Consider the following 27,439-nt stretch of genomic DNA (forward strand, 5'->3'; position numbering starts at 1 on the left):
ATTTCTTAATTAGCTTGATAAAAAGTCAAATCCAACTTTTAAATCCATTTATATATCCTTATTCACAATTTCACTTATTCACTTCCTAACTTAAATCAACCATAACTTATAACGCTTTTAAGTTTCCATGCTTCTTTTTGATTTCATACTCTTTCCTAATGCTTCATTAACCACAACCATGTTTGACTCTTAAGAATTAACCAAAAAGAAAACCAACTCACCTTTGCTTAAGAGCTTCATGGTGGAGAAGAAGAAAATGAAGAAGAAGAGAAGAAAATTCTGGATATTTTCTCACATTTTTCACGTTTTATATTACTAAAAGGGAAGATAAAAAATCATTCCTATGAAAAGACCATTTTACCCCTTTAGTTTATCCATCTTTACTATTAAATCCAAAATCCTTAAGTCCCTTAACTTTTAGCTTATTTCAGAATTGAGCACAAAGTTTCCAAAATTTACATTTTAGTCACTGACCTGGCTTTTGGAATATTACAAAAATAGGCAAGATGCCACAACCACATATAGTGAACTTGGTTATGCGATTTGTCCGGCATCAACAGCTCTCATCTCAGCTATAGTATGCATACTCGTGCATACTTTTTAACTTGATCCTCCGAGGCGTCCTCACTCATATTTTGGAAATTTGCATCCAACCAATTTAACAGAATCCGACCACCATTAAAATTTGGCGGAACCTCCCTATATTCTTGACACAAAGCATTCCAGTTACCGTACGCCACCCCTTAAAGCACATCTCCATCCACCGGAAGCCCCAAGTGCATGGAAACATCCTCCAGCGTAATCGTGCACTCTCCACACGGAAGATGGAATGTGTGTGTCTCCGATCTCCACCGCTCGACTATGCAGAAATCAGGTTTGGTTCTATCCTACAGTGGCCTTCATACCTAGCTATGTAATCGAATCCAGCCTCGACTAAATACGGCCAGACACAGGTTGGTATCGCTAACTTAAGGTTGCGGGTAAAAGGATCTAATATACGGTCGCTCTCCTAAAAATATTAATAATTACAAAAATTAATTTATAAACTAATAATAAATAAATAAATAAATTATTACTAATAATTTAAATTAAATTAAAATATAAAAATGTTATCGTATCAACAAAATGTCTCAATATATAATTTTCATCTAAACGAAGCAGACCGCATTCCATTTTATAACTGTAAAAAAATAAAATAATTAAATAAAATACTAAAAAAATTATGTAATACAATAATTAAATAAAATACTAACAAAATATTAAATATAATAAAATATACCTTATAAATAAAACTTGAATGATATTTGTTTTTTGAGATGATTTGAGAGAATTAGAGAAGATTTGAGAAGATTTAGTGTGGTGAAAATAATTGAGAATGAGTATTTATAGGGTGTGATGGAGGGTGTGAATGGTCGATTAGGGCGGAATAAATATCGAATGTGCATCCCATGCACTGTGTCTTACCCTACGTGGCGCTAAGACACGACCTATACATCGTTTCTTACCCTATGTGGCGACACATCAACATAAGACGCGATGTATGAGCCTCTCCTTTCTGCAAGATTGTTAGATAAAAAAATTATCTTAAAACGTGTTTAACACATAAATATATAAAGAAAATATAATTTTTTTTTTGGGAAAATCGCCTCCCTCATCCACATTTCAATTATATTATTATTTTCCTGTTCAGCTTTTTCTTTTCAATTAATGAACTTTTCAAACATCCCGAAGCATTTCCTTTTATGTATATTTTATTTTTCAAGTCCTTTTCTCATTACTTCATTGATTTTTCAGGTCTGGTTTCAGCCTCAAATTTGAACCAATACTAGTTGTGGAGCTGATGTGGAATCTTTTGGTTTTTTGTTTTCAAGTTGGGTTTTTTTATGAAGTCATTTTTAAATCGTAATTAGTCGGCAGTCTGTTTTCCATTTTTTTATATATACTGTCAGGTGACCTTTCAGGCCCCCTTTTGTTTATTAATTTGATGTTTATTCTTTGGGTGAAATCACAAACCAGTTCTCAGTTTTTTTCCATTTCAGATCTCAGGCTAGCCAGTTTTCTTTCTGTATATAGGTTCTTGTCTGCTGCAATTTCTAGTTTTTGATATTTCTTCACCATTATTGTTTTTGCCATTTCAAATGCAGTTGGTCCTTTGATAATCTCCTGTTTCTTCTATTTTCACTGCAATTGGTCTCTTAATCATCTCTGATTTATGCCATTTATGCTGCATTTAGTCTCTTAAGCACCTCTTGTTTCTGCCATTTTTACTGCAATTGAGCTAATTGTCACCTCTAGTTTCTGCAATTTCTATTATTGCAATCTTTATTCACCATAGGAATTTCTTTAATGGAGAAATCTGGGAATTTTGGTTTCATTGTTTGGATTTCATCCATCTATTTATTTCATCTTTCACTAGGATTCAAACCTGTAGATAACTTTGATAGACTGTGGATCCAAGAAAAACATATCAGTGGGTATAGAACATTTCTAGCTGATAATTCCACTTCATCGTATCATGTTTCAACCCTGCATCATATTTTCGCCATTTCGAGTTCAAACACGAATTTGGTCCCAGTTTATTATGATTCACCTCTCTATCATACTGCTAGGCTCTTCAACCAAACCTCCTATTACAGTTTCCCAATCAAACAACAAAGCAGACACTTTATTCGGCTTCATTTCTATGCTTTTGTTTATGAAAAGTTCGACATGAGCAAGGCGAAATTCTCGGTTTCGGCTCAAAACTTTACACTTATCAGAGACTCTCAAATGAGGCAAGGATATGTTGTTAAGGATATAGCTTGAACGTTACTTTGATAAGCTGGCTCTTACTTTTAGACCTTCTGCCAATTCATTTGCTTTCATCAATGGCTTGGAAATCTTCTCGGTTCCGGATTATCTCATTCCAAAAGAAGTCACAACAATTGATGCCAAAGGAGGTAACAAGAATCTACAGGAACAAGCATTGGAGACAGTTGCGAGGGTCGATATGGGGAACACTACCGTGCTTCCACAGAATGATACCTTATGGCGACTTTGGGTCTCGGATGATGCTTATCTGATAGACAAGAATCTCGGATCATCGTGTCGAATGTAACATCAGTAAATTATACCGGAGGATCGGTGACTGTGGATATTGGTCCTGTATCTGTATATGGAACTGCAACTATTTTGAACTCGTCTGACCCAAACTTAATGCAAACTTGACTTGGAGCTTCGATGTTAACCCGGGGTTTGATTATTTTGTCCGGCTTCACTTTTGTGACATAATTAGAGAATCAACCGATCAAGGCATCTCTCTCGATATCTTTATTGATACACTTTTGCAGGTAGTCTTGATCGTAGTTTAAGGACATCTGTGTTTTTGGTGCCCCCTATTTCATGGATGTATGCACAAGAGTAACCGGTGTTAAGCTTAATGTAAGTGGGGCCATCAAAGACACTGAATAACCCTTCTTTCATGCTTAATGGTTTGGAGATCATGAGGATAAACGATCCTAGGGCAATCTCGATGCCCCCTATGTTGTTTCCTCTGGACGTTCGAGGTAAGAGTCGTGGTTTTGTTGTTGTTGCCGTTGGTCTTGTTGCTGTTGTTTCGGTTGCTGTTATCATCCTTTTCTGCAGAAGAAAAGAACGAAACCTGTTTTAGGGAAGCAGCAATTTACGGTAAATAAGGGGCAAAAGGTTCATACAACAGGAATATATACAGTAATGGGACTACCATATTTTCCAGCCCGACGACAGGCTACCGATTTCCTTTGTGGCAATTCTCGAGGCTACCGATAATTTCAGTGAAAATCGAGTAATTGGAGTAGGTGGTTTCGGTAAGGTTTACAAAGGAGTATTGAGAGATGAAACCGAGGTTGCAGTCAAGAGGGGAACCCTCAATCAAACCAAGGGCTTGCAGAATTCCGGACCGAAATTGAAATGTTATCTCAGTTCCGGCATCGCCATTTAGTATCGTTGATGGTTACTGTGATGAAAAAAATGAGATGATCATAATTTATGAGTACATGGTGAATGGTACACTCAAGAATCATCTATATGGCTCAAATTATCCTAGCTTGAGCTGGAGACAGAGGCTTGAGACATGCATTGGATCAGCCAAAGGGCTTCACTATCTTCATACAGGCTCAACAAAGGCTATCATACACCGCGACGTCAAAATCTGCAAACATACTACTTGACAAGAATTTCGTGGCAAAAGTTTCGGATTTCGGACTTTCAAAGACCGGTCCCGATATCGATCACACACACGTGAGTACTGCAGTTAAAGGAAGCTTTGGTTACCTTGATCCGGAGTACTTGACAAGGCAGCAACTAACGGTGAAATCAGACGTATTCCTTTGGTTGTTTTGCTCGAAGTCCTTTCGGGAAGGCCCGTTATCGATCCATCGCTTCCGAGGGAAAAGGTGAATTTGCTCGAATGGGCGATGAAATCATACAGGGATGGAAAATTGGAAGAAATCGTGGATCCTTGCGTTGTTGGTCAAGTAAAACCAGGTTGTTTAAGCAAGTTTTGGGACATTATTGAGAAATGCTTGGCAGAACATGGGATCAGCAGGCCTTCCATGGGAGATGTCCTATGGAAGTTGGAATATGCACTTCAACAACAAGAGAATGAAGAAAGATCCAATCAAAACAAAGAACATTCTTCTCATATCAGCCATGTCGGTACCTCGGAAAAAAGTCGAGAATTCAGCCGAGCCAGTAGCACCGTCGTCGAGGATGAACTTTCCGGAATTTCAATGAGTACTGTGTTTGCTCAAATGGTGAGGCAGGAAAGTTGAACATGTAAGAAATATCTGAATTCAGTATTTCTATGAACCCGAAATTTGACTTAGGTTGCTCATGTCATACTGTAAATCTAGAATTTGGTATCTGTATGGAAAAGATTTAATATCTGTATACAACAATTATTGAGTTTTTTGCCCAAGGGGTTGCTGTCGAAGAAAAACTAGGAGAGTTAGCCCACGTGTTTTGCCTCCAAGACGACCCACTTCCAAGAGTTTCAAACCATTAAATAAATAGAGACCTTCTCCACTTTCTTAAACATCATTGTTAAATTCTTTTTTTTTAGTTGAACTTTTACAACTTCAATATTTGAAAAAGCGATTAACAATTTGACATATTGGTGTAAATAATCATTGGGTCTCTAACAATTTCAAAAATAAGTGAATAAAAATTCACAAATTTATCGAAATTCTTCGACTTCATCAGTCAGAGTAACTATTATTTGTTAAACATAGTTTTAGTGTAATCGATTTTGTATTACAGTAATAATAAAATTCAATATTTATTTTGATTTTCTACACCAAATTGATGCTCATTAGTATTTGGTGTAGAAAATCAAATGAGAATTTATGTTTTATTATTATTTTTATAATGCAATATTGATTCCATTAAAAATATGTTTAAATGAGAGACAACCCAAGAATTTTTTTATGGTTTATAATCTCTAAAATTTTGATTTCTTTATATTATCATTTATCATTTTATAATTATGTTATTTTTATTATTTGTTTTGAACTTTTCATAATGTTTTTATTTTAACATTTTTTTTTGAAATTTTAATAATTTTTAGATTCTTTAATTTTTTTTCTTAAATATTAAATAGCCCATAAATTTTCAATTAAAACCAAATATGCTCTTAAACTCGACTAAAAAATTCATTATACTCTCAAACTTGACTATTATTTTAGCCATTATGTCACATTATCATTTGTATGTGGAATGTTATGTCAAAATCATAAACTGCTGCGTTAACCCAATAAATTATTACGTTAATATTGTAATGATTAACGTCGATAAAAATGATAAAATACAAGTGATCGTATTTGTTCTAAATACTCTCAACCATTTAACAATAAATGTTAAAATACCTTGTGCAATCATTGGTGCTCAAAACTAAGATCTCAATAGATAACAATCATTCTTTTAACCACTGAGATAACTTGTTTCATACTAATCGTTTAATATTTTATTCATTATGGTCCCAATTGAGAGACATAGATCGATTGACCTAAATCACTAAGCATGTGGTATATGTCCTGAAAAGAAGAAATTAACATGACTTTTTAGAAAAATGTGGGACTAAAATTGGCTAGCATGGTCTGAAATTATTTGGGTTATCATTGGTTTTCGTCTTGTTATTTTAGCCACACAATGTCCCAAATTATTTGGGCTATCATTTGGTTAGTCACACAATGTCCCAAACATTTTAGAAAAGAGATTGCTTCACAACCCATGGTGTTCGTCTTGTGTGAATGTGGTTGAATCGGGATTGCACATTGTTAGAGACTGTAAATTAACTAGCCTGGTCTGGAATTATTTGGGTTATCATTGGCCTGTCACATTAGCGGGTGATTTTCTAGCATGGTTATGCTGGTTATTTAGCCACTACAATGACACAAAGCATGCTAAGTTGTGGGACAGACTGTTCTGTCTTCTATTCGATGAAGGCCTCTCGTCCCTCCAGTAGACGTTTTTTGCAAAACCAAAATACAACAACGTGGTCGTCGTAGTTAGGAACACAGAAGGTCTCAGAAGGGAGCATGCTTAGAGTTACCTCAGTGTTCTATGCAGAGGCGCCGGCGGCAGTTCACGCAGTAGAGCTCACTGCAGATCTGGGGCTTTAAAGCATTGTAGTTGGAGGACATTCAAGATCTGTAATCGACAAATTGAGTTCCTCGACGCCTAATTTCTCGGTGATTAGCACGTTAGTTTGGGAAGTGAATTCCGGGTCACAAATTTTCGCCAATGCTTTATTTTTTTTTTTTGCCCTCCATTTCCAAGACTTAATCCTAACTAATCTGGACGGACTTGGGTCACACACCTGACTTTTGGTAGGTGAGTCTTAGAAGATTTTCTGCATACACTCGAACTTGAGACATTACTTATGTGAGAAAGGGGCCATGAATGGCACGTTGAACATGAAAAAGAGATGAGCAGCAAGTAAGAAGTATAACACTTGTATATTGATTGTGTAAAAGAACTGTGTATGGAATACAAACTTCTGTTGTTTATATACAACTTCTAATGTCTAATATAAGCCTAACAAACTTCACAACTGATACTAACAACCCTAACTGCCACTAACATCTTCAAGAAGCTCCTAACTACTTTACTAACAACACCATGCAAGCTAAGCATTCATACACAGTGCATACGCAGTACGGGCACCATTGTTGCTGACGTAACATGCTAACATTCCCTCTACTTCTTCTTCTTCTGCTCTTATGAACTTGAACATCCATGAAATCCAATATTCTCTCGAAAGTGCGCTTCTTGATGAAAAGACGAACACTTGAAATGAAAATGCGCTACATCCTTCCGTTCAACTTGAATCGGAAGTACCGATGCTTCCTTCCGTTTGACTTGAATCGGAAGTGCCGATGCTTCCTTCCGTTCGACTTGAATCGAAAGTGCCGATGCTTCCTTCCGTTCCTCTTGAATCGGAAGTGCCGATGCCTCCTTCCGTTCGACTTGAATTGGAAGTGCCGATGCCTCCTTCCGTTCGACTTGAATCGAAAGTGTCGGTGCCTCCTTCCGTTCGACTTAAATCGGAAGTGTCGATGCTTCCTTCCGTTCGACTTGAATCGGAAGTGTAGATGAAATCAAAAACGTCTCAGCTATAGAATTCAATACAAGTTCATGTTGATAACACCCCAATTTTGAAACCAAGGCATGAACCCACTGCAATATCCTTAGTCGTCCAATGAAGGAACATGCATGTAAACTGCTCATAATTGTCACCTCGTTGGGTGCAACCCCATCTTCTTGCATCCTAAAAAAAGCCAGAAGCGCTTCATGCATGGATCCACGTTGCACAGAACCTGAAATAATAGAAGTCCAAGAAACAACATCTCGGGAGCTTAATCTTTCAAGAAGTCGAGAAATGGTATTCCATATGGCTAATGACGATGTGAGACCCGTCAAATGGGATAAGACGTCCATGCTCACAGTGGTTAAAATCCAAGAAGCTAACAGTTTGTCCTATTGCCGAAAGAGCACAAACGCTGAATTTTCAACACGTTGCCCATCATTAACAAATTCTCCTGGAACATCAACAGTGTTGGAGATATACCGAAGTAGACCATAAGCATCAATCACCAGAGTAACCTGGAGTTTCCATAAGAGATACGTATGCTTAGTGAGCTTAACAATGTCTTGTTTAGGAATCTGTTGAACACCAATGGAATCCATACCAACCATTGCAACCAATCCAAGAAAAGGAATCAAGAAAAAACACCAAAATGCTCCCAAGAAAGGAACCCCAAAAAATAAAGAAACCAGAACGAAGGAGAGATGGGAAACAAGAAATCATACAAACCAAGAAAACAACCAGCAAGAGCCAAGAAAACAACGAAGGAAAAAAGCGATTGAAGAACTCGATCAAAGAACAAAATGGAAACAGCGGAAGAAAGATGACGTCAGGATCTTTGGCGAATGATACCATGTGAGAAAAGGGTCATGAATGGCACGTTGAACATGAAAAAGAGATGAGCAGCAAGTAAGAAAGTATAACACTTGTATATTGATTGTGTAAAAGAACTGTGTATGGAATACAAACTCCTGTTGTTTATATACAACTTCTAATGTCTAATATAAGCCTAACAAACTTCACAACTGATACTAACAACCCTAACTGCCACTAACAGCTTCAAGAAGCTCCTAACTACTTTACTAACAACACCATGCAAGCTAAGCATTCATACGCAGTGCATACGCAGTACGGGCACCATTGTTGCTGACTCAACATGCTAACAACTTAAGATATATCAAACTGGTTACCATTTGAATCAATCCTGTTGATTCGTGCATGTTACTTTAGTTTCATACCACGGAGTGGAACAAGATGGCTCACCTGTTGGCTATTGACCGGATCTCGGGAGAGGTGGACCAATACTAGATTGACGAGGCACCTAGACGTGTCGAGAGAGAGACAAGCTGCGGATGACAAAAGGTAGATTGATACACCATAGATCATCGTTGATAGTCTTTTTCGTTGTTTTGAAGCTCTATTTTTCAATTTTCTTCTTTGCCGGTGCTCTTCTACGTTTATTCTCTTTGCAGGCGCGAAGGAGATGGAAAGTCAGTTTTTCAATCTTTGTTTCTTTTACTGTCATGTTTTATTATTAGTGCACATTTTTCATTTAATGACACACGGCTGGCTTTTCTTTTGATTAAAAAAAGTCAAAATTTTTAAATTTTAATCATGATTATTTTAAATATTTTAAATAATTAAAATATATAAAATATATTTAAATACAACTTGATTAAATGTTTTTAAAATATATTTTTTATATTTTTATCTATAATAATTTTTAAATAATAGCGAGTCAATATTAAAAAAATATCAAAAAAGTTAATAAGAGATAAATTTTATGAGACGAAGGTAGTATAAAATGAAAATTATTTTTAAAAATAATTTTAAAAAGGAAAAGTTAATTTTGAAAGGAAAAAGTTAATTTTGAAAAAGGAATTTCAGAAAAAAAAAAGAAGAAGAAATTTTACACAATAATTCTGAAACATGAATTTTAAAAGTTAATTTCAAAATAGAAATAAATGACGAGTTAATGCCTTAAATTGTACAAAATAAAATAAAAGAAACCGAATAAAAGAATTAATTCCGAAACAGGAATTCTTAAAAATTAACTTCGAAACAGGACATTTTAGAAATTACTTCTTAAATGGAATATTTAAAAATTAATTCCGACACAAGACGTCTTAAAATTAATTCAGAATAGGACATTTTGATAATTAATTCCAAGAAAGGATATTTTAATAATTAGTTCTGAAACCGGAGATTTTAATAATTAATTTAAAAACAGGACATCTTAATAATTAATTCAGAACAGGGGATATTTACTAATTAAATCTACTTATTGATATATTGCTAATTAGTTCAGGAAACTGATATTTTCATAATTATTGACAACATTGACTTCATAATAATTAATTCGGAACACTGGATATCTTAATAATTAATTGAGAACATCGAATATTTTACTAATTAATCGACCTATGGATATTTTGCTAATTAGTTCAGGAAATGCATTTTCATAATTAATTGGCAATACTGAACATCGTAATAATTAATTCGGAACAAATAGATATCTTACTAATTAATTCAACTTACTGGGTATTTTACTAATTAGTTTAGGATACTATATGTTTTCATAATTAATTGGAAACAGTGGATATTATAATAATTAATTCGGAAAACTGTATATCTTTATAATTATTTTAGAATGTTGGATATATTACTAATTAATTCCGCTTATGATTATTTTCGTAATTAATTAAGGAAACTGGGTATTTTAATAATTGATTTGGTACACTGGATTTTATAAGGGACACTGGATATTTTCAAAATTAATTTATAACGACATTTTACTAATTACAGTTACAGGATATTAATTTAGGAAGCTGGATATTCTAATTATTAACTAGGAACACTATATATTTAACTAATTAATTCTAAACAGGTATTTTGTTAATTACTTGCTACAGTTTAATTATTAATTCCCAAACAGGACATTTCAACAATTAATTCGATACATGACGTTTCAACAATTAATTCCGCTAGCTGATATGTTAGTAATTAATTCCGGACACTGGATATCATAAAAATTAATTCTGAACACTGGTATTATAATAGTTAATACGGATAACAGGATATTTTAATAATTAATTTCAAACACGGACAGTTTAATTAATTCTAAAATGATATTTTTAATAATCAATTCCGAGCACTGGATATTGTCATAACTAATTCCAAGATTGGATATTTACTAATTAATTCTGAAACAGTGACATTTGAAAAATAGCATGGAATGAGTGTGATTGGAGAACATAATGGAATTTATTTTGAAAGAAGAATTCTTACGGATTAGTTTTATCAAAGCAATAAGGAGTTAATGCGGAAAATTGCACACAATAAAAGAATTAATTCCAAAACGGACCTTTTAAAAATTTAATTTTGAAACAGGATATTTTATAAATTAATTCTGAAACATGACATTTTAAAATTTAATTCCGAAACAAGACATTTTGGAAATAAATTCCGAAACGAAAATTTTAAAAAAATTCCTACGCGCGGAATAGGTGTGAAAGCAGGAAACATAATGGAATTTATTTGAAAGTAGAATTATTATAGATTAATTTTATTAGCAAAGGCGACTACTAACGTATAAGGTTAAGAAAATACTCGATCAAAAATATTATAAACAAACATAATATTTTTGGTTGAACGTAACTTAAAATGTTAATTTTTTAACATTTTCAATCTAACCGAAAATATTATAAAAAATAACATTTTTGGTTGCCAACCTACAATGTTATGAAGAAGATTTGCATTCGAATAATATTAAGAAAAAATTAACATTTTAGCTTACATCCAACAGAAAATGTTATAAACAAATTTTAGTATAATAAAAAGAAAGTATAAAATGCCCAATCAGGTTTGAACCTATATTAACAAAATGTATAAACAAAATATTTATAACATTTTCGGTTGCGTCTTTCCTCAAACCCTATATTAAGTTGCTATATCGTAGAACACCCCGACTTAGTGTCGGAAATTGCACATAATAAAACAAAAGAAAAGTGGAAAATGCCCAATCAGGTTTGAACCTATAACCTCTTGATTTACAGTCAAATGCTCTACCACTAATCTATAGAACCTTATTAGTTAATAACCAAATAAACTAGTTTGTTAATAACCTATATCTAATGTTCTATTTGTTATGAGTTTGACTTGCATTCTTCTTTCGATTAGTAAATTATCTACCGATTTGGGTTGTACTTCTCATTTTACTCGTGATTATTGTCAATTTCAGGATTTGACCTCGGGGATGATGATTGACAATGTTAGGCGTCATGGTGGACTCTACATCCTTGACGTTTCTCCTTATGCTCTCGTTCCCAACCACTCACCTGCACCATTTATCTCTTCCTTTGTTTCAGTTTCTCCCACAGATGTGGTTGCCGACATTGTGTTATGGCATTTTAGGTTAGGTCACCTAAGTTTTCCTTATATTGCAAAATTGTTTCCCAAATTATTTATTAATAAAAATCCCACAACATTTTTTTTTGACATTTGCTCTCTTGCAAAACACATTCGTAGCTCTTATCCTCCTTCTCCCTCTCTCTCGCCTAAACCTTTTCCCTTAATTCATAGTGACATTTGGGGACCTTCATGGGTTACATGTTTACATGGATTTCGTCGGTTTATTACTTTTATTGACGACTACTCTCGTACCACTTGCACTTTTCTTATGAAGGACAAATCTGAGTCTTGTACCATCTTCAAACGTTTTCACAAAATGGTTGAAACACAATTCCAAAGTTCCATTGGCATCCTTAAATATGATAATGGTAGGGAATAAACTCTCTCATTCGTTGAGATATTTCTTCCAGGAAAACGGATTAATCCACCTCACTCCCATGTCGACACCCCACAACAAAATGGGGTCATCGAACGAAAAAATGGTCATCTTCTTGAAGTAACCCGAGCACTCATTTTTTCTTCTCATGTTTCGAAATACCTTTGGGGTGATGCTCTCTTAACAACTACTTTTCTAATCAATCGTCTTCCTAGTAAGATTTTTGCCTTTATGTGTCCACGGGATATCCTTTCCACTAAATTCCTTCATTTCAAACCTTTTACCTCTTCTATTCCTTTTCGTGTCTTTGGTTGTACTACCTTTGTCCATGACCACAATCCTCATAAATCTAAACTTGATCCTCGGGCAATTCGGTGTGTCTTTGTTGGTTATTCATCCCTTCATAAAGGTTATCATTGTTACTCTCCTTCTACAAAATGATTCTTCAAATCTATGGATGTCAATTTTCAAGATCATAAACCGTTCTTCTCAAAAACCGAAATCCAGGGGGAGAGAGTCTGAATTTCAATTTTTACCGATTATTATTGAGTTTCCCAACAATCCATCTTCTATTGAACAAACTACCACTCCATAACCCCTTAACACCACCACATCTAATAATGAAAACCAATTCATTAATCCCACCGACTCTCATGAAACACCCAAACCATCTACTGATATTCTCACCTATAAAAGACGACCCAAACAAGTCCTACCTTTCACACCGCAGTCAACACATTGTCAAGAGCTAGAACCAGGTTAAATCCATCGACAGACAGAGGAGATGGTGACCAAAGTAAGTTGGACGTGGTAATTGATACGAGTGAGTTACCAATTGCTCAAAGAAAGGGAGTTAGATGATGTACAACACATCCTATTAGTAAATTTGTTGCTTGTGGAAAACTAATGTCTGGTTTTAAGACTTTCACAGCTCAGGTTGATCATATTCACATTCCAGAGACCATATAGGATGCATTAAAAAGTCCCAAGTGGAAGAATGCAATTGAAGAAGAAATTTCAACTCTAGAAAACAACAAAACCTGGGTCATCATTGATCTACCTAAAAATAAGAAACCAATGGGCTGCAAATCGGTCTTTACTGTGAAATTCAAGGTAGATGGAAAAATTTAGAGATATAAAGCTAGAGAAAAATGGTTCACTCAGACTCATGGAGTTAACTATCAGGAGACTTTTGCTTCAGTTGCAAAACTCAACACCGTTCGAGTTCTATTATCCTTGGAGGTGAATAAGGATTGGATACTTCACCAACTAAACATAAAAAATCATTTCTCAATGACAATCTTGAAGAAGATGTGTATATGCAAGTTCCACTAGGGTAATGTTATATGGTCTAAAACAATCACCTCGAGCTTGGTTTGATAGATTCACAAAGGTAATGTTACAAGACAACTACAAACAGTGTCAATCCGATCACACTCTGTTTGTAAAAACTACTCCTGATAAGAATAAGACAATCTTGATTGTCTACGTTGATGACATCATCATCACAGATAATGACTTAGTAGAAATCGAAAAGTTGAAGACATTACTATCAAAAGAGTTTGAAACCAAAGATTTGGGAACTCTGAGATATTTCCTAGGCATGGAGGTAGCGAGATCACGAGAAGGAATTGTAATAAATCAAAGAAAGTATATTCTATACTTACTTTCTGAAACTGGAATGACTAATTGTAAGCCCTCAGAAACTCCTAAGGAAGTTAACTTAAAATTGAGTAAAGATGGAAACCCGGTAAATAAGGAACATTATCATAGGCTATTTGGTAAACTCGTTTATCTATCTCTAACTAGACCTGACATTGCTTTTCATGTTAGCATTGTTAGTCAATACATGAATGATCCAAGACAAGAACATATGGAGGCAGTTAATCGAATCTAAAGATATCTAAAGATGACACCAGAACATGGGTTGATTTTCAGAAAACATGAAGAAAAAATAGTGAAAATCTTCTCAGATTCAAGATGGGCTGGAGAATTAACAGATAGAAGGTTAACCACATGATATTACTCATTTGTTTGGGGAAACCTGGTGACATGGAGAAGCAAGAAACAATCAGTAATCTCCAAGAGTAGTGCAGAAGCAGAATATAGGGCGATAACACTCGGGATAAGTGAAGGAATTTGGCTACAAAGACTCTTAACTGAACTAGAGATGTACGACAACAACTATTTTGAACTTCAGAGTGACAAAAAATCTGCAATAAGCATTGCAAAGAATCTGGTGCACCACGACAGAACAAAACATGTGGAGATCGACAACACTTTATTACAGAAAAAGTATATGGCATAACTGTGAAACTGAACTACGTCTCTTCACAAAACCAGCTAGCCGATGTATTGATCAAGGAACTTCCAAGGATTACCTTTGACGAAATTACATCCAAGTTGGGTCTTCACAATATTTACTCCCCAGTTTGAGGGGGAGTGTAAGTAGTGTTTAAGTTAAACTATGAATCCTAATTTATCTCTAAAACTATCTACTAATTTGTAGACTCTTATCTTATCTAGGTCTTTACTTCATGTGTATAAAAATCCTATGTATCCTCTTATGTAAGATGCATTTTTCTTTGAATAAAAGAACTTAATTCCTTCACCAGAAAACTCTATTTTACACATATGCACCAAAAGAAACCTATACGCCGTAAATAAAAAGGATCTTTAAGGTCTATTTACTTTCAACTTAGTTTTCATTAGCATACCTAAACTATATAAGCTTTTTATTGAAAAAAATGAAAACCATGCAAGTCTGAGCGTTTCAGCTTGTGAGTTTTGGTGTATTACTTGTTTTGTGTGGGAAATCTGAATTTATTCTGTAATGAACGATATCCAGGAAATAGTAGCTGAGATTTCTGAGCTTGAGAAACAAAGATATCAATTTGAAGCAGAGCTGAAAAGGGTCCTTTTACTGCATTCTGTTTCTAGGTCTTGTTGCTTACATAATGGAAAATTTATACATCTGATGGAATATGTTTTTGCATGTCTGAGTCTGTTCATCTGCTTGTATATAGTGTTCCCTCTTTTACTTTTTACTTTATAATCTTTGTTTCTTTTGATCAACTTTCTTTACATGTTCACGTTATGCGACTGTATACTTTACTGAAGCAAATCATTTTTATACTTAACTAAGTTTTGTGAGTTACTGGAAGTCGGTAAAGCTTGTAAAGTGATTACCAAGGAATTAGAATGGTTAATACGAATGTTTTATTTCAGTGAACTGTTTAAATAGTTTTTAATTATAATTTGCTGCACTTGATCAGCAATGAATGGATATTATCTCCAATTATGTAGTGGAGCTTCCAAAAACAACCATGCAAATGTGGCAGCTTGGGAAACCATTACACTGTTTGGATTGACAACAGTAAAGGAAAAGAAACGGAAGTGGAGTAAGAAAAGGAGGAAGGCTAAGGGAAGAAAAGAACTTGTTTGGATTATTAAATTTAGTAAAAAGAAAGGAAAATAAAGTAATTCTAGAAGCAATGACTTTTAATGGAATTTTACAACTATAACCTTTTCAAAAAAATATAAAAGAAGAAAAGGCTAAAAATGATATTTTATATTTTAAAATATCATTTTACTTTCCATTCCTTAGCTCCTCCCTCCTATTGGGGTAAATGAAAACTTAACATTTTAGAGTGCGTTTGGTTCACGGAATGTAAAATTACTATTGAGAATAAAATTACCGGAATATTATATTACTTAACAAATTAATTGGAATATTGTAGTATCTTGTTTGGTTTTTTTGACAAAAATATAAGATTGCAATGTTAGGATGAAGGAATAAAATATAATATAAATGTATGTTTTACTAAATTTCCCTTGAGATAGTTTTCTTTTTTAACAAATGAAAGTTCATAGAAAATATATTTTTTATTATTTCTAATTTATATATTTTTAATAAAATAATTTAATATATATTTTTATTACATTTATTTTTTAATAAAAAATATTTATATATTTTTAATAAAATTTATACATAAATATCTTAATATATATATTTTTATTACATATAATTTTATTTCTTTAAAAATACAAAAAATAAAATAGGTGTGGGTCCTATTATGTGGGAGAACTCGTCACCTTGAAAAGGGTTACAACATAAAAGGAGTTACAACCTAAATGTGGTGCAACTTGAAAAAGTGGTGCAACCTAAAATGTGGCGCCACCATAAAATAGGTTGCAACTTAAAATGGCAACCATAAAATAATTTGCTTGATTGTTGATAAAGGGTTATGTTATTTTAAGCGTAAATTTTGAAAGAGAAGAAAGTAAAACGTAAAACTAGGGATTTATCATAAAAGAAAGGGTCGTTTTGAAATTTTTCTTTTATTTTAAGGGTATTTCTTTCCAATTCGACGGGAATTGTTAAATACCTAAGCTATGTAAGGGAATGAGATTCCCAGGAATGTAAGGAAAAAAACACTGTTGGAAATACTTCTTTACCCCTTGGTGGGAATGCTTCTAAAGCAAACGCCCCCAGGGAATCATCATTTCCCATACTTTCTTTTCCTTTTACCTCTATTACTCCATTCCAAACATAGGGTTAGGTCTTAACCCCTTTTTAGTTCATGTTATAGGCAGTTTTACCTGTGTGTTCTGTAGAAATCAAAGTAATTCTCTATATTTTTAATTAATTCAATAGGACGTATCGTATCTTATATATACAAATTATATCTCTAAATTAGGAAACTCTAAGTTAGGAAAGATACTAATCCTAGGAGATACGATCCCTTAAAATAAGGGATTGTAAAAAAGAATATTACAGAATCCCTTAACTTAAGGGAAAGTAATAGCTCATATATATCTATAATTCCTACACCCCCCTCAAGTTGGAGAATATACATTTTATAATCATAGCTTGAATAGGAATTTATTGAAAATAGACTTTGGCAAAACCTTTGTAAGAATGCTTGCAATCTATCTTTCTGAAGTAATGTATGAAAGGGTGGTTGTCTTTTTGTTGACTCGATCAGTAATAAAATGCCTATCAATCTCAACATGCTTTGTTTGGTCATGTTGTTGAGTTAATCGATTGACAAAATAGCCAAGAGAGGGTAAATTGGTAATTAAAAATTTGGTGGAAGCTTTTGCAGAAAATAGAAAATATTTACTCAGTGATTTAGAGTGGTTCGACTTTCTCAACAAAAGTCTACGTCCACTACCTTAGCTATCCACACTAAGTATTTTCCAACAAATTCACTAATTTGTTCTTTCTTTTGAGGACAAAGAGTAACCTTACAACTCCCTTAAGAATTATACCCCGAATTCTTGAGAACACTCTCTCCCAAAGAGAAATACACAAATTTTGCAAACTTACAGAAAAACCTCACAAGGTAAGATATTTGCACAATTATAGAACAAAGAAATAACACTCAAGAATAAATACAATTGAGCACAAATGGTGTTCTTGAAACAAAAATGAATATTGAATGAAAAATAGGCTTGAAATGATCAAACTTGATGTTTAAGGCTTTTTCTTTTATTCTCTCTCAATTCTTGTTTCTTGTTATTGATCAATGGCTCCTAAGCTTGTTTAAATACACCTTGGATCACTTTTGAACGTTGGGGATCATTGGTAAAGTCAATAGAGCCGTTATGGTGCGAATACCATTTAAAACATTTGTTGGGAGCATAGGTGTATCGGTACACTATCAAGGTGTATCAATACACTCAGAGTAAAATTCAAATATTTCGACTGTTGGTTGACCTGGTGTATTGGTACACTCAAGAGTGTATCGGTACCCAAATTACATTCGATGTTTCTCGGAGCCAGGAGTGTATCAATACATCAACTGTTTATCGATACCCAAATTAAATTTGAAATTAGAGTGTATCAATACATCCAATAGTGTATCGGTACCTCCCTTTGTAAAAATCATTTTTGGCCTAATTATGGTTCGAAATACTTTATAAAAATTGTTTCAAAAACATTTTAAGATTAAAACACAAATTTACACTTAATTAAGGATTAAAATTGACATTTGAAAACTTGGAGTAATATTTTTGATATTCGAATAATTTAATCAAATATATATATCTTAAAATTGAATAATATTACTTCATTTGTTATATCGAAACATCAAAATGTTTTCAACAACCTCCCCCTTTTTGATATAACAAAACATTTAAGTAATTTTAAGATTTGAAAATCAATTTTAAAATCAATTTTGAAATTGAAAATTACTACCCCCCTTACACTCTTCTCCCCCTTTTTGTTAAATCAAAAAGACTCTATAAAATGTTTTTAAACAAGATTTCTATTTCCCCCCTTTTAGGTAAATAACCAATTGATTTATATAAATATAGATATAGCTTAAGTTGCTAAGATCACAATCAAAAGAAAGATTAGCCATTAGTTCGTAATCAATATTCATAAATGTGTAATGGTAATTGGTCAATATAACTAAGATGATGCATAACTTAAAATGAAAATTTAATTTAAGTTCAAAAGTAATAAACATCCAATATTCAAACAAAAAAACAAATAAATCCAAACATCCACAACACAAATCCAAAACATCCAAATGTTTTAACAATAAGTTCTAACTCAACCTAAGAAACTAAGCAAGAATATGTCTAATCATCCATTGGTGGATCGAGAGGTGATAGATGTGCCCATGTATTATCCACATCTCGTGCAAGCACGTCGACCCTTTCGTCCATAGCATTGAATCGATGATTCATTGCTTCGTTGTTAGCAGTTAAATGGGACTCAATGGAGCAAACCTCATGTCAAGATTCTCCATAAACGATTGAAAGTATGGAGGCATCTGACTCTCTTGCTGGATCGGCTCATCCTCGGGTACATGATCGTCAATATCGCGCATAAGTTCTTCAAGCTCTGGATCATCATCAACTACCGGTTTTGGTGCTGCTCGTGAGGAACTAGCGCCCGGTGTTTTCTAGGTTGATCGAACCCATTGATCCTTTTCCCCGGTCCATCCCGATTTCTTCAAGGTTGTGAGATTTATTGGGTTCTTAAGAGGGATAACTACATCAAACATGACCCTAAGATTGGATTTGATAAACAAATTACTTGGAAGACAACCATAAACTAAGGTTTCTATATATTTGGACGGGACATTGTTCACGGTTTCTACTAACTCAGCGAAAATGATTTCTGGCAAATTTATTTTCTTATTATGTTGGATACAATGTATCCACCATAAATTTAGAGCTCTAAGGGTGGAGTATCTACCTCCAGATGGTCTAAACCACCAAGAGATTATCAAATGAAGGAAACACTCGTGTTGAGTTAACAAGATACTCACACTAGCCATAGCTCGATAATTTGTAGCCATAATTTCTTTTTCATTGTTTAAACACTCATTATCTAAACCAAAGATATTAGCGATTGTGTTGGAGTCAATATAAAGGAATTGATCTAAGAGATAAGATCGAATCCCTACGGTCGTAGTTTGACGTTCGTTTTGGACATAAACCGCATTTGAATAGAAAATGCGAACAAGTTAGTGATAGACAACAAGTTTAAGCTGAAACAGTTTATCAAATTTCCAAGATCGAAGGGTAGAAAGATCTTTAAAATATATATCGATCATGGCTTGGATTGAGGGGATAAGCTCTTCCCGGATTTTATATGACTCGAATAAATTAACGAACCTATGGTAGAGATCTTGTCAACGACCAGGTTGGTTAAAGCAAGAATTAAGAATAGTCATATCGGGAGCGTTTGGATTTGGATTTTTGAGGTGGAATAGGAGGTTGGTTTGACCTACTAGAAGATGACCTAGGGAGTTTTGAATGAGACATGGTTTTTAATCGGAATGGAAAAGTTCACATGCAATTGAAAATACATGTATGCAATACAATCAATCCCAAAACTCAATATGAGTCTGCAATATTCAAGGTTCTCTAAAATAATATCCTAATGGGAAAAATTTGAAAACAATGTTTGAAAAAATCATAATATGTATAGTTTTCATTAAAACAACATAATTAAATCAAAAACAATAATTTTAAAACATTTTTTTAAATTTTGAAAATTTAAAAAGAATTTTGAAAAATAGTGTGTTTTTGATGAAATTAGTTGTAGATTCTTGTTCTAAAACAAAATCTAATAAATGCCAAATATTTCTTTCAACCTAGAACTAATTAAAACTAGACCTAAGTTCAAAATCAATAAAATAGAGGTTTTAGAATAATTACCTTGAAAATTTTCGAATTGAGTGAGATTTGTTGTTGTTTGCACTAATTTGATGATTCCAATAGTTTTAGAAGTTGAAGAACTATTAAATTCCGACTATAGATTGAAGGTTTTGAGAAAAATAGAGAGTAGGGGTTGAGAGAGGATAGAACATTGTTAGAGTGTTTAGTTTGGGGTTTTGGCAAAATATGTTATTTTAAGGATTTTAAACCTAAAACCTGACGGGTGTATCTGTACATTCTTGAGTGTATCGATACATATTCAATGAATTTATCAGTACACATTCATAGTGTATCGATACATAGCGAGGGGGTATCGATACACTTTGCACAAAAATGTCAAATATATGTTTTAAACACTTAGAATGCAAAATTAATTAGCTCTAGTGGTATTGGCAACTCATATATCAAAAATTAACAATGTTCAATCAATTAAATCTATCATTAAATTTTATTTGAACATAATATTAATTTTCACTAAAGATCATAAACTCCCCCTAACTAATAGCAAAGAATACAATCAAACAATGTTATTTTTATAAGCATTTTTCAATTCTAATTAAAAGTGCTAAAATCATTTTAAACACTAAGTGAAGATAGATCAATTAAACCTAATCTCTCCTAAGTGTCCAAAATCTTTCTTTATCCAAAGTTTTTGTAAAAATGTCCACTGATTGATGCAAAGTATCAACAAATTCTAGAACTATATCTCCTTTTGTGACACGATCTCTAATGAAATGATGTCTAATTTTAATGTGCTTAGTTCTAGAGTGTTGGATGGGATTTTTAGTGAGACAAATAGCACTAGTATTGTTACACTTGATAGGTATGGTACCAACTTCAATTCCATAATCTAAAAGTTGTTTTTTCATCCATAAAACTTGTGCACAACAAGTATCGGCTGAAATGTATTCCGCTTCAGTGGTAGATAATGCAACACAATTTTGTTTATTTGAAAACCATGAAATCAACATATTTCATAGGAATTGGCAAGTACTAGAGGTTTTTTTCCTATCTATTTTGCATCCTCCATAATCCGCATCAGAGAAGGCATGCAAGCTAAAGCTAGAGTCTATAGGATACCAAAGTCCTAAATTAGGAGTGTCCTTAATGTATCTAAAGATTCTCTTAATGGCTAGTAGATGTGATTCTCTAGGGCATGATTGAAATGTAGCACATAAGCAAATACTAAACATAATGTCCAATCTACTTGCGGTTAGATAAAGAAAAGAGCCAATCATTGACCTATACAATTTAACATCTACACATTTACCTCCTTCATCTTTGTCAAGCTTTGTAGATGAGCTCATTGGAGTGGCTTGGGTTTTCCATTTCCAATCCAAACTTTTTGAGCATATCTTTGATGTATTTTGCTTGATTAATGAAGATGCAATCTTTTCTTTGCTTGATTTGGAGTCCCAAGAAAAATTAGAGCTCCCCCATCATGCTCATCTCGAATTCACTCTGCATTATCTTAGAAAATTCTTGGCAAAGAGCATCATTAGTAGAACCAAATATTATATCATCAACATAAATTTGAACTACTAATAAATCTTTACCTTTTCGCTTTAAAAACAATGTAGTGTCAACCTTCCCTTTTGAAAAACCTTTTTATACTAAAAAATTGACAATCTTTCATACCAAGCTCTAGGAGCTTGTTTTAAACCATATAAATCTTTTGTCAATTTAAAAACATGATTTGGAAATTTTGAATCTTCAAAACCAGGAGGTTGTTCCACATACACTTATTCTTTTATAAAATCATTTAAAAATGCACTTTTAACATCCATTTCATATAATTTAAATTTATTGAAACATGCAAATGCTAATAACATTCTTATTGATTCCATCCTAGCTACGGGAGCGTTTGTTTCTTCATAGTCTATGTCCTCTTATTGAGTATAGCCTTGAGCAACAAGTCTAGCCTTGTTCCTCACTATATTACCACTTTCATCAAGCTTATTCATAAATACCCATCTAGTACCTACAGTAGATTTATTACTAGGCCTTTTAATTAATGTTTATACTTTACTTCTCTCAAATTGATTTAACTCTTCTTGTATAGCCATAATCCAATTTTCATCTTTTAATGCTTCTTGGATATTCTTAGGCTCTATGCATGAGATAAATGAAACATAATTACATATATTTCTAAGAGAAGATCGAGTTGTTACCCCTTTATATGGATCACCTATTATTTCACCATTCTTGACATAGGTGTATTCTCTTGGGTAAGAGACTTCCCTTTCTTCAATGGTTGGATTCTCGAGAGCATCGTGAGTTTCCTCATCTTTCATTTCTTTATTTGATGATGGTTCTCCAACGTTATGTCCAACGTCATGTGTATTTACGATACCTATGTCATCATCAACACAAGAATCCTTCCTCGAAAGGGGATTATCATTGAAAACAACATGTATAGATTCTTCTACCACTAAAGTTCTTTTATTAAATACCCGATAAGCTTTAGAATTCAAGGAATAACCCAAAAAAATTCCTTCATCACTTTTAGCATCAAATTTGCCAAGGTTGTTTTTACCGTTGTTTAAAACAAAACATTTACATCCAAAAGGATGACAATAACTCATATTAGGCTTTTTTTTTAAAAGTTCATATGAAGTTTTCTTTAACATAGACCTAATCATTACTCAATTTATAACATAACAAGCGGTATTTGTGGCTTCCGCCCAAAAATATTTTGGCAAATTTTTTTCACAAAGCATGGTTCCAGCCATTTCTTCTAAAGTTCAATTTTTCCTCTCAACAACTCCATTTTGTTGAGGGGTTCTAGGTGCTGAAAAATTATGGCTAATTACATTAGAGTTACAAAACTTAGTAAATCCAATATTTTCAAATTCAGTACCATGATCACTCCTAACACTAGAAATAAAGTAACCTTTTTCGTTTTGGATTACTTTTGAAAACGTGATGAATTTTTCTAATGCTTCATCTTTAGTACTTAAGAATAGAACCCAAGTATATATAGAATAGTCATCTACCAATATAAAACAATATTGTTTTCCACCCAAGCTAATAGTCCTAATTGGCCCAAAAATATCTATATGGATCAATTGTAATACTATACTAGTTGATACATCATTAATAGACTTAAAGGAATCTCTTTTGTGTTTTCCTTTAGCACATGCATCACATATTTTATCTTTTGTCAAATTTTAGTTTTGTCAATCCTCTTACTAAGTCTCCTTGAATTAGTCTTTGTAAAATAATCATGCTTGTATGTCCTAGTCTCCTATGCTATAACCAACTATCATGATCATCCTTAGCAACTAGGCATAAATTAGTGTTCGCGTGTTGTGAGTACTATAAAATATACGCAAATAATGTGCAAGTATACACAATAGCTCAAGTAATATAATGATGAGTGAGTATCGTCTCCACAGGGATTGGGTGAAATCACAAAAGTCTAACCAAAGCAATGCAATATTCTATCTAAGTATAGTTAGTCTTGATATATACAAATGTCACGGCAATGGATATGTGTATGTTGGTGGATGCGGATTGATGGTGTGATGGTGTAGCAAATGGAAATGCAGTGGCAATGATGGATGTTTAATGTTGAGTATGGTGAAATGTTGAGGCAATGAGAAATGGTAAAGACAGTAAAAAAAAAATAAGAAGAAAATAATCCTCACTTGACAAGCTTCCAATGAAATGAATGGTAAGGATTGGTCTAAGGTTGCTAAACTTATTTCTCAAGTATATTTAAGCTATCTTGTCTTTACTTACTCGACAGGGCTTTCCTAAGGTGTTCAAAAAAACCTAACAGAATAGGATGCCAAGGCATCTGCTCTCACTCAACGATGTTGGACAGCCTACCCTATTGATAAAGACACCCTTTTTAGTCGTTGAAATCCTATCCTAGTCTCTTCCGAGATCTAAGGGATTAAGTTATAATATTCCTAGGCCGGTTCAAAGCCCCTTGAAAATACCATAACCCATTGCTTATGAGGATCTTATCTTGCGTTTCTTCCGAATACTTACAAGTATTTTTAGCTTAGGATTCTTCCGAATACCTAACCTTCATCTAAGAGATGGACATTTCCATGTCTCTCACAAGCCTAGATGGTGAAGCATTCATAAGCAAAGCAAATAAAGAACCCAAAATAAACTTAAATATACCCTAAAAAATAAAGTTTAAACAATCGTTCAACCAACCACCACCAAATAAGTTAGTTCATGGTGGGGTTCGAAATATCCAAACACAAAGTCATGAAAATATTCGTTCCAACAACCCACAAATTAATAGAAAAATAGAAGCAAAAGGAAAGTGAGAAGAAGCCTTCGACGCGCCACCGGAGGTCTCCTCTCGGCCACCACGAACCACCTAGCTCGCTTGCTCCTTCCGGTGCCTAGCTTTTCACTCCTTGGAGCTTTATCAATGGAGGAATATCCCAAGGAAGAAGAAAGGAAAAGAGAAAAATAAAAATGTGATTTTTCTGCTCTATGCATGTGCTCTCCGTCCTCCCTTTTTTTCTCTCCCATGAGGTGTCATATATAATAAAAATATCTAGGGGTAATGATGAGGTTGTTGGGTGCAAAATACCCCTCATACCCCTAGAATCACATGTTGTGCATGAACCTTATCCTCCAAGTGGCAGTGGTCCTTTGGCAGCTCTGGCAGGCAGTTACAGCAGTCCTTCACGTGCAGAGACAGCTGTCCAGTGCCAGCTGTCCTTATGCAGAAATATCTTTTTGTCTTTTTCTGCTCCAGAAATGCCAAGGCATTTCAATCTGCTTTAACAACGTGTGATGCCGCGGTATTACTTCCCAAAGAATCCTTTTTCTTGCTATTCCCTGTACACTATAGACAAACTGCACCTTTCCCTCAAACAGCACCATTAAGAAATAAAATAGCATAACCACCACAAATGCAACTATATGCAACTATATGATCCTAAAATGACTAAAATGAGCTTTTAAACAAACAATAACTTAAGTGAAAAAGGCTTTAAAAGTAGCCTTTTTAGGAAGTTAACACACCCCCAAACTTAAGCTATTGCTTGTCCTCAAGCAATGGATAGTAGTTACATAAGCATAATGTCATGGCAAAGTTCGATAGTAAGACAGTATGACAAAATTGAATTTCAACCCTCAGAACGATAGGCTTCAACATGCTAGACTTATCAAGAATTCAAGTACTTTTCCCTAGGTCAAAATCCTTTGTGGTAGTGTGTGTGTGTGATTGTATCCAATCTATACTTAGCGAATTTAGACAATTTCTAATCAAGTCCCCTAGTTTTTGTCAAGGCATTTACTTATCATTAAGTACATTTTTACTCCTTTTTTTTAAAATGATGTTACGAAGGGAGTCAGCTCATCACACCTACTCTCCCACACTATAGATGAAAGGGAGCATACCTTCCATCCCTGAGCTAGTTAAGTAGAGTCATCCCGTGACTTCTTTCATTCACTCATATGCACAAGGCTTCCATTTATTAAAGAAAGTTCCAGGAAATGCCACGGCAAAGAGAAGTGTCCCTCTACAGCAATGCTTAAGCATTTATTCACAGTTTCATTTCTAAGGGAGTTTGTTTTTTATTTTTCTTTTAAAAACCATACTATATTTCAATGCTAAGACTAACTAAAGTTCCTTCATAAAATTTCCTAAATTTTCTAAGTATAGAAAACATACAAATCATGTAAATATTTTTCACAAAGCATCAAGCCCTAGAGTGAGTTCTATCATTCTCAACAGTCATTTACATTCATATTCTAGCCTAACAAAATTATCATCATCAGGTATCCTCAAAACATTTCATCTAACTGTCCTACCATTTACTGATGCCATGGCATAATACTATGCTAATACTATCATGCATATGACCTACCAAGAACAATACCTCCCCCAAACTTAAGGGAAGCATTGTCCTCAATGCTTTAAAGAGAACTAAACTAAATATAAACTATATGTTATGCAATGAAATGAAACTAAATGAAAATGGATGCAAGAGAGGTACCTCAATGTTTACGTGGTGGTGGTGCTTTGGAGGTGCTAGCAGCTCCTCGTCAGGTGCGCTTTCGGATAGGTGCTGGGCTGGACTCGGAAGAAGTGGAGTAATAGTGCACAATGCGTCCAGCCGTGGTCTTGGTGCGGCGACCACTACGTTGTGCATGAGAAGAATTGGGTGCTGGGACGGGGATGGGTGTTTCTTCGACAGGGACAATGGGCGGATATTCAGGAGTCTCAGACCGGTGTGTATCAGGAGTAGGGTCAGCAGCAGGAGGATCGGGTGCATCGTACTCAGGCTCTGGAGATGCCTCGGCATTGAATGCCGGCAGAATTTCGTCTTGGAAACCAGGGAAATTCCGTTGACCGTGGGGAATAATTTCTTGAAACAACAATTCCACCATAGCATCTCTATGCTTCACGTATCCAAAGAAATTACGGATGTCACCGTGTAAAGCATGCAGTTGAGCTTGAGTCTGCGTCACAGCTTCCTCAAGAGCAAGTAACCTTGCCTCGGCATTCGATTCTTTACACTTGAGCGGCGTCACGATGTCCATAACATCGGGTCCAAAACCACCATCGGTTTCCTCGGTAAAAATAAATCCTAACTCAAAAAAGAGTTTTCGGTTCTTGAAGTTTTGGAACCGAGCCTTGGCCTCATCGTTCTCAAACTATTGCCAAGCGGTCGTGTCGGTTGGAGCTGGTCTTGAGCGCACCATTTTCAGTGTTTTTGAAGTAAGAAAAATGATAAAAGGAAGAAGCTTTTGAAAGCTTTAAAAACTTGGATGTATTTCGGCTATGGAGAGAATAAGGGAAGAAGATGAGTAAAAGAGAGAGAAAAAGTAAAAGTTAACATGAAAAAGAAAAGATGAATAAAGAAAGAGAAAAGAAAAAGTTAAAAATT

General features: G+C 34.1%; 1 protein-coding gene and 1 pseudogene across 1 annotated transcript in view; both read left to right on the plus strand.

Annotated features, from left to right (window-relative positions):
- The first annotated feature begins 2,005 nt into the window (after nucleotides 1–2,005).
- Nucleotides 2,006–4,924, plus strand: LOC120175017 (annotated as a pseudogene).
- Nucleotides 4,925–15,222: 10,298 nt separating this feature from the next.
- Nucleotides 15,223–27,439, plus strand: part of LOC120175006 — a 37,744-nt gene continuing 25,527 nt past the window's right edge. Inside the window, exon 1 of the mRNA XM_039181713.1 lies at nucleotides 15,223–15,300. Within this exon, the coding sequence (XP_039037644.1) occupies nucleotides 15,223–15,300 (78 nt within the window). The remainder of the gene's footprint in view (nucleotides 15,301–27,439) is intronic.

The sequence above is a fragment of the Hibiscus syriacus genome, unplaced genomic scaffold (genome assembly GCF_006381635.1).
Source record: "Hibiscus syriacus cultivar Baekdansim isolate YM2019G1 unplaced genomic scaffold, ASM638163v2 tig00112153_pilon, whole genome shotgun sequence".
Taxonomy (NCBI): domain Eukaryota; kingdom Viridiplantae; phylum Streptophyta; class Magnoliopsida; order Malvales; family Malvaceae; genus Hibiscus; species Hibiscus syriacus.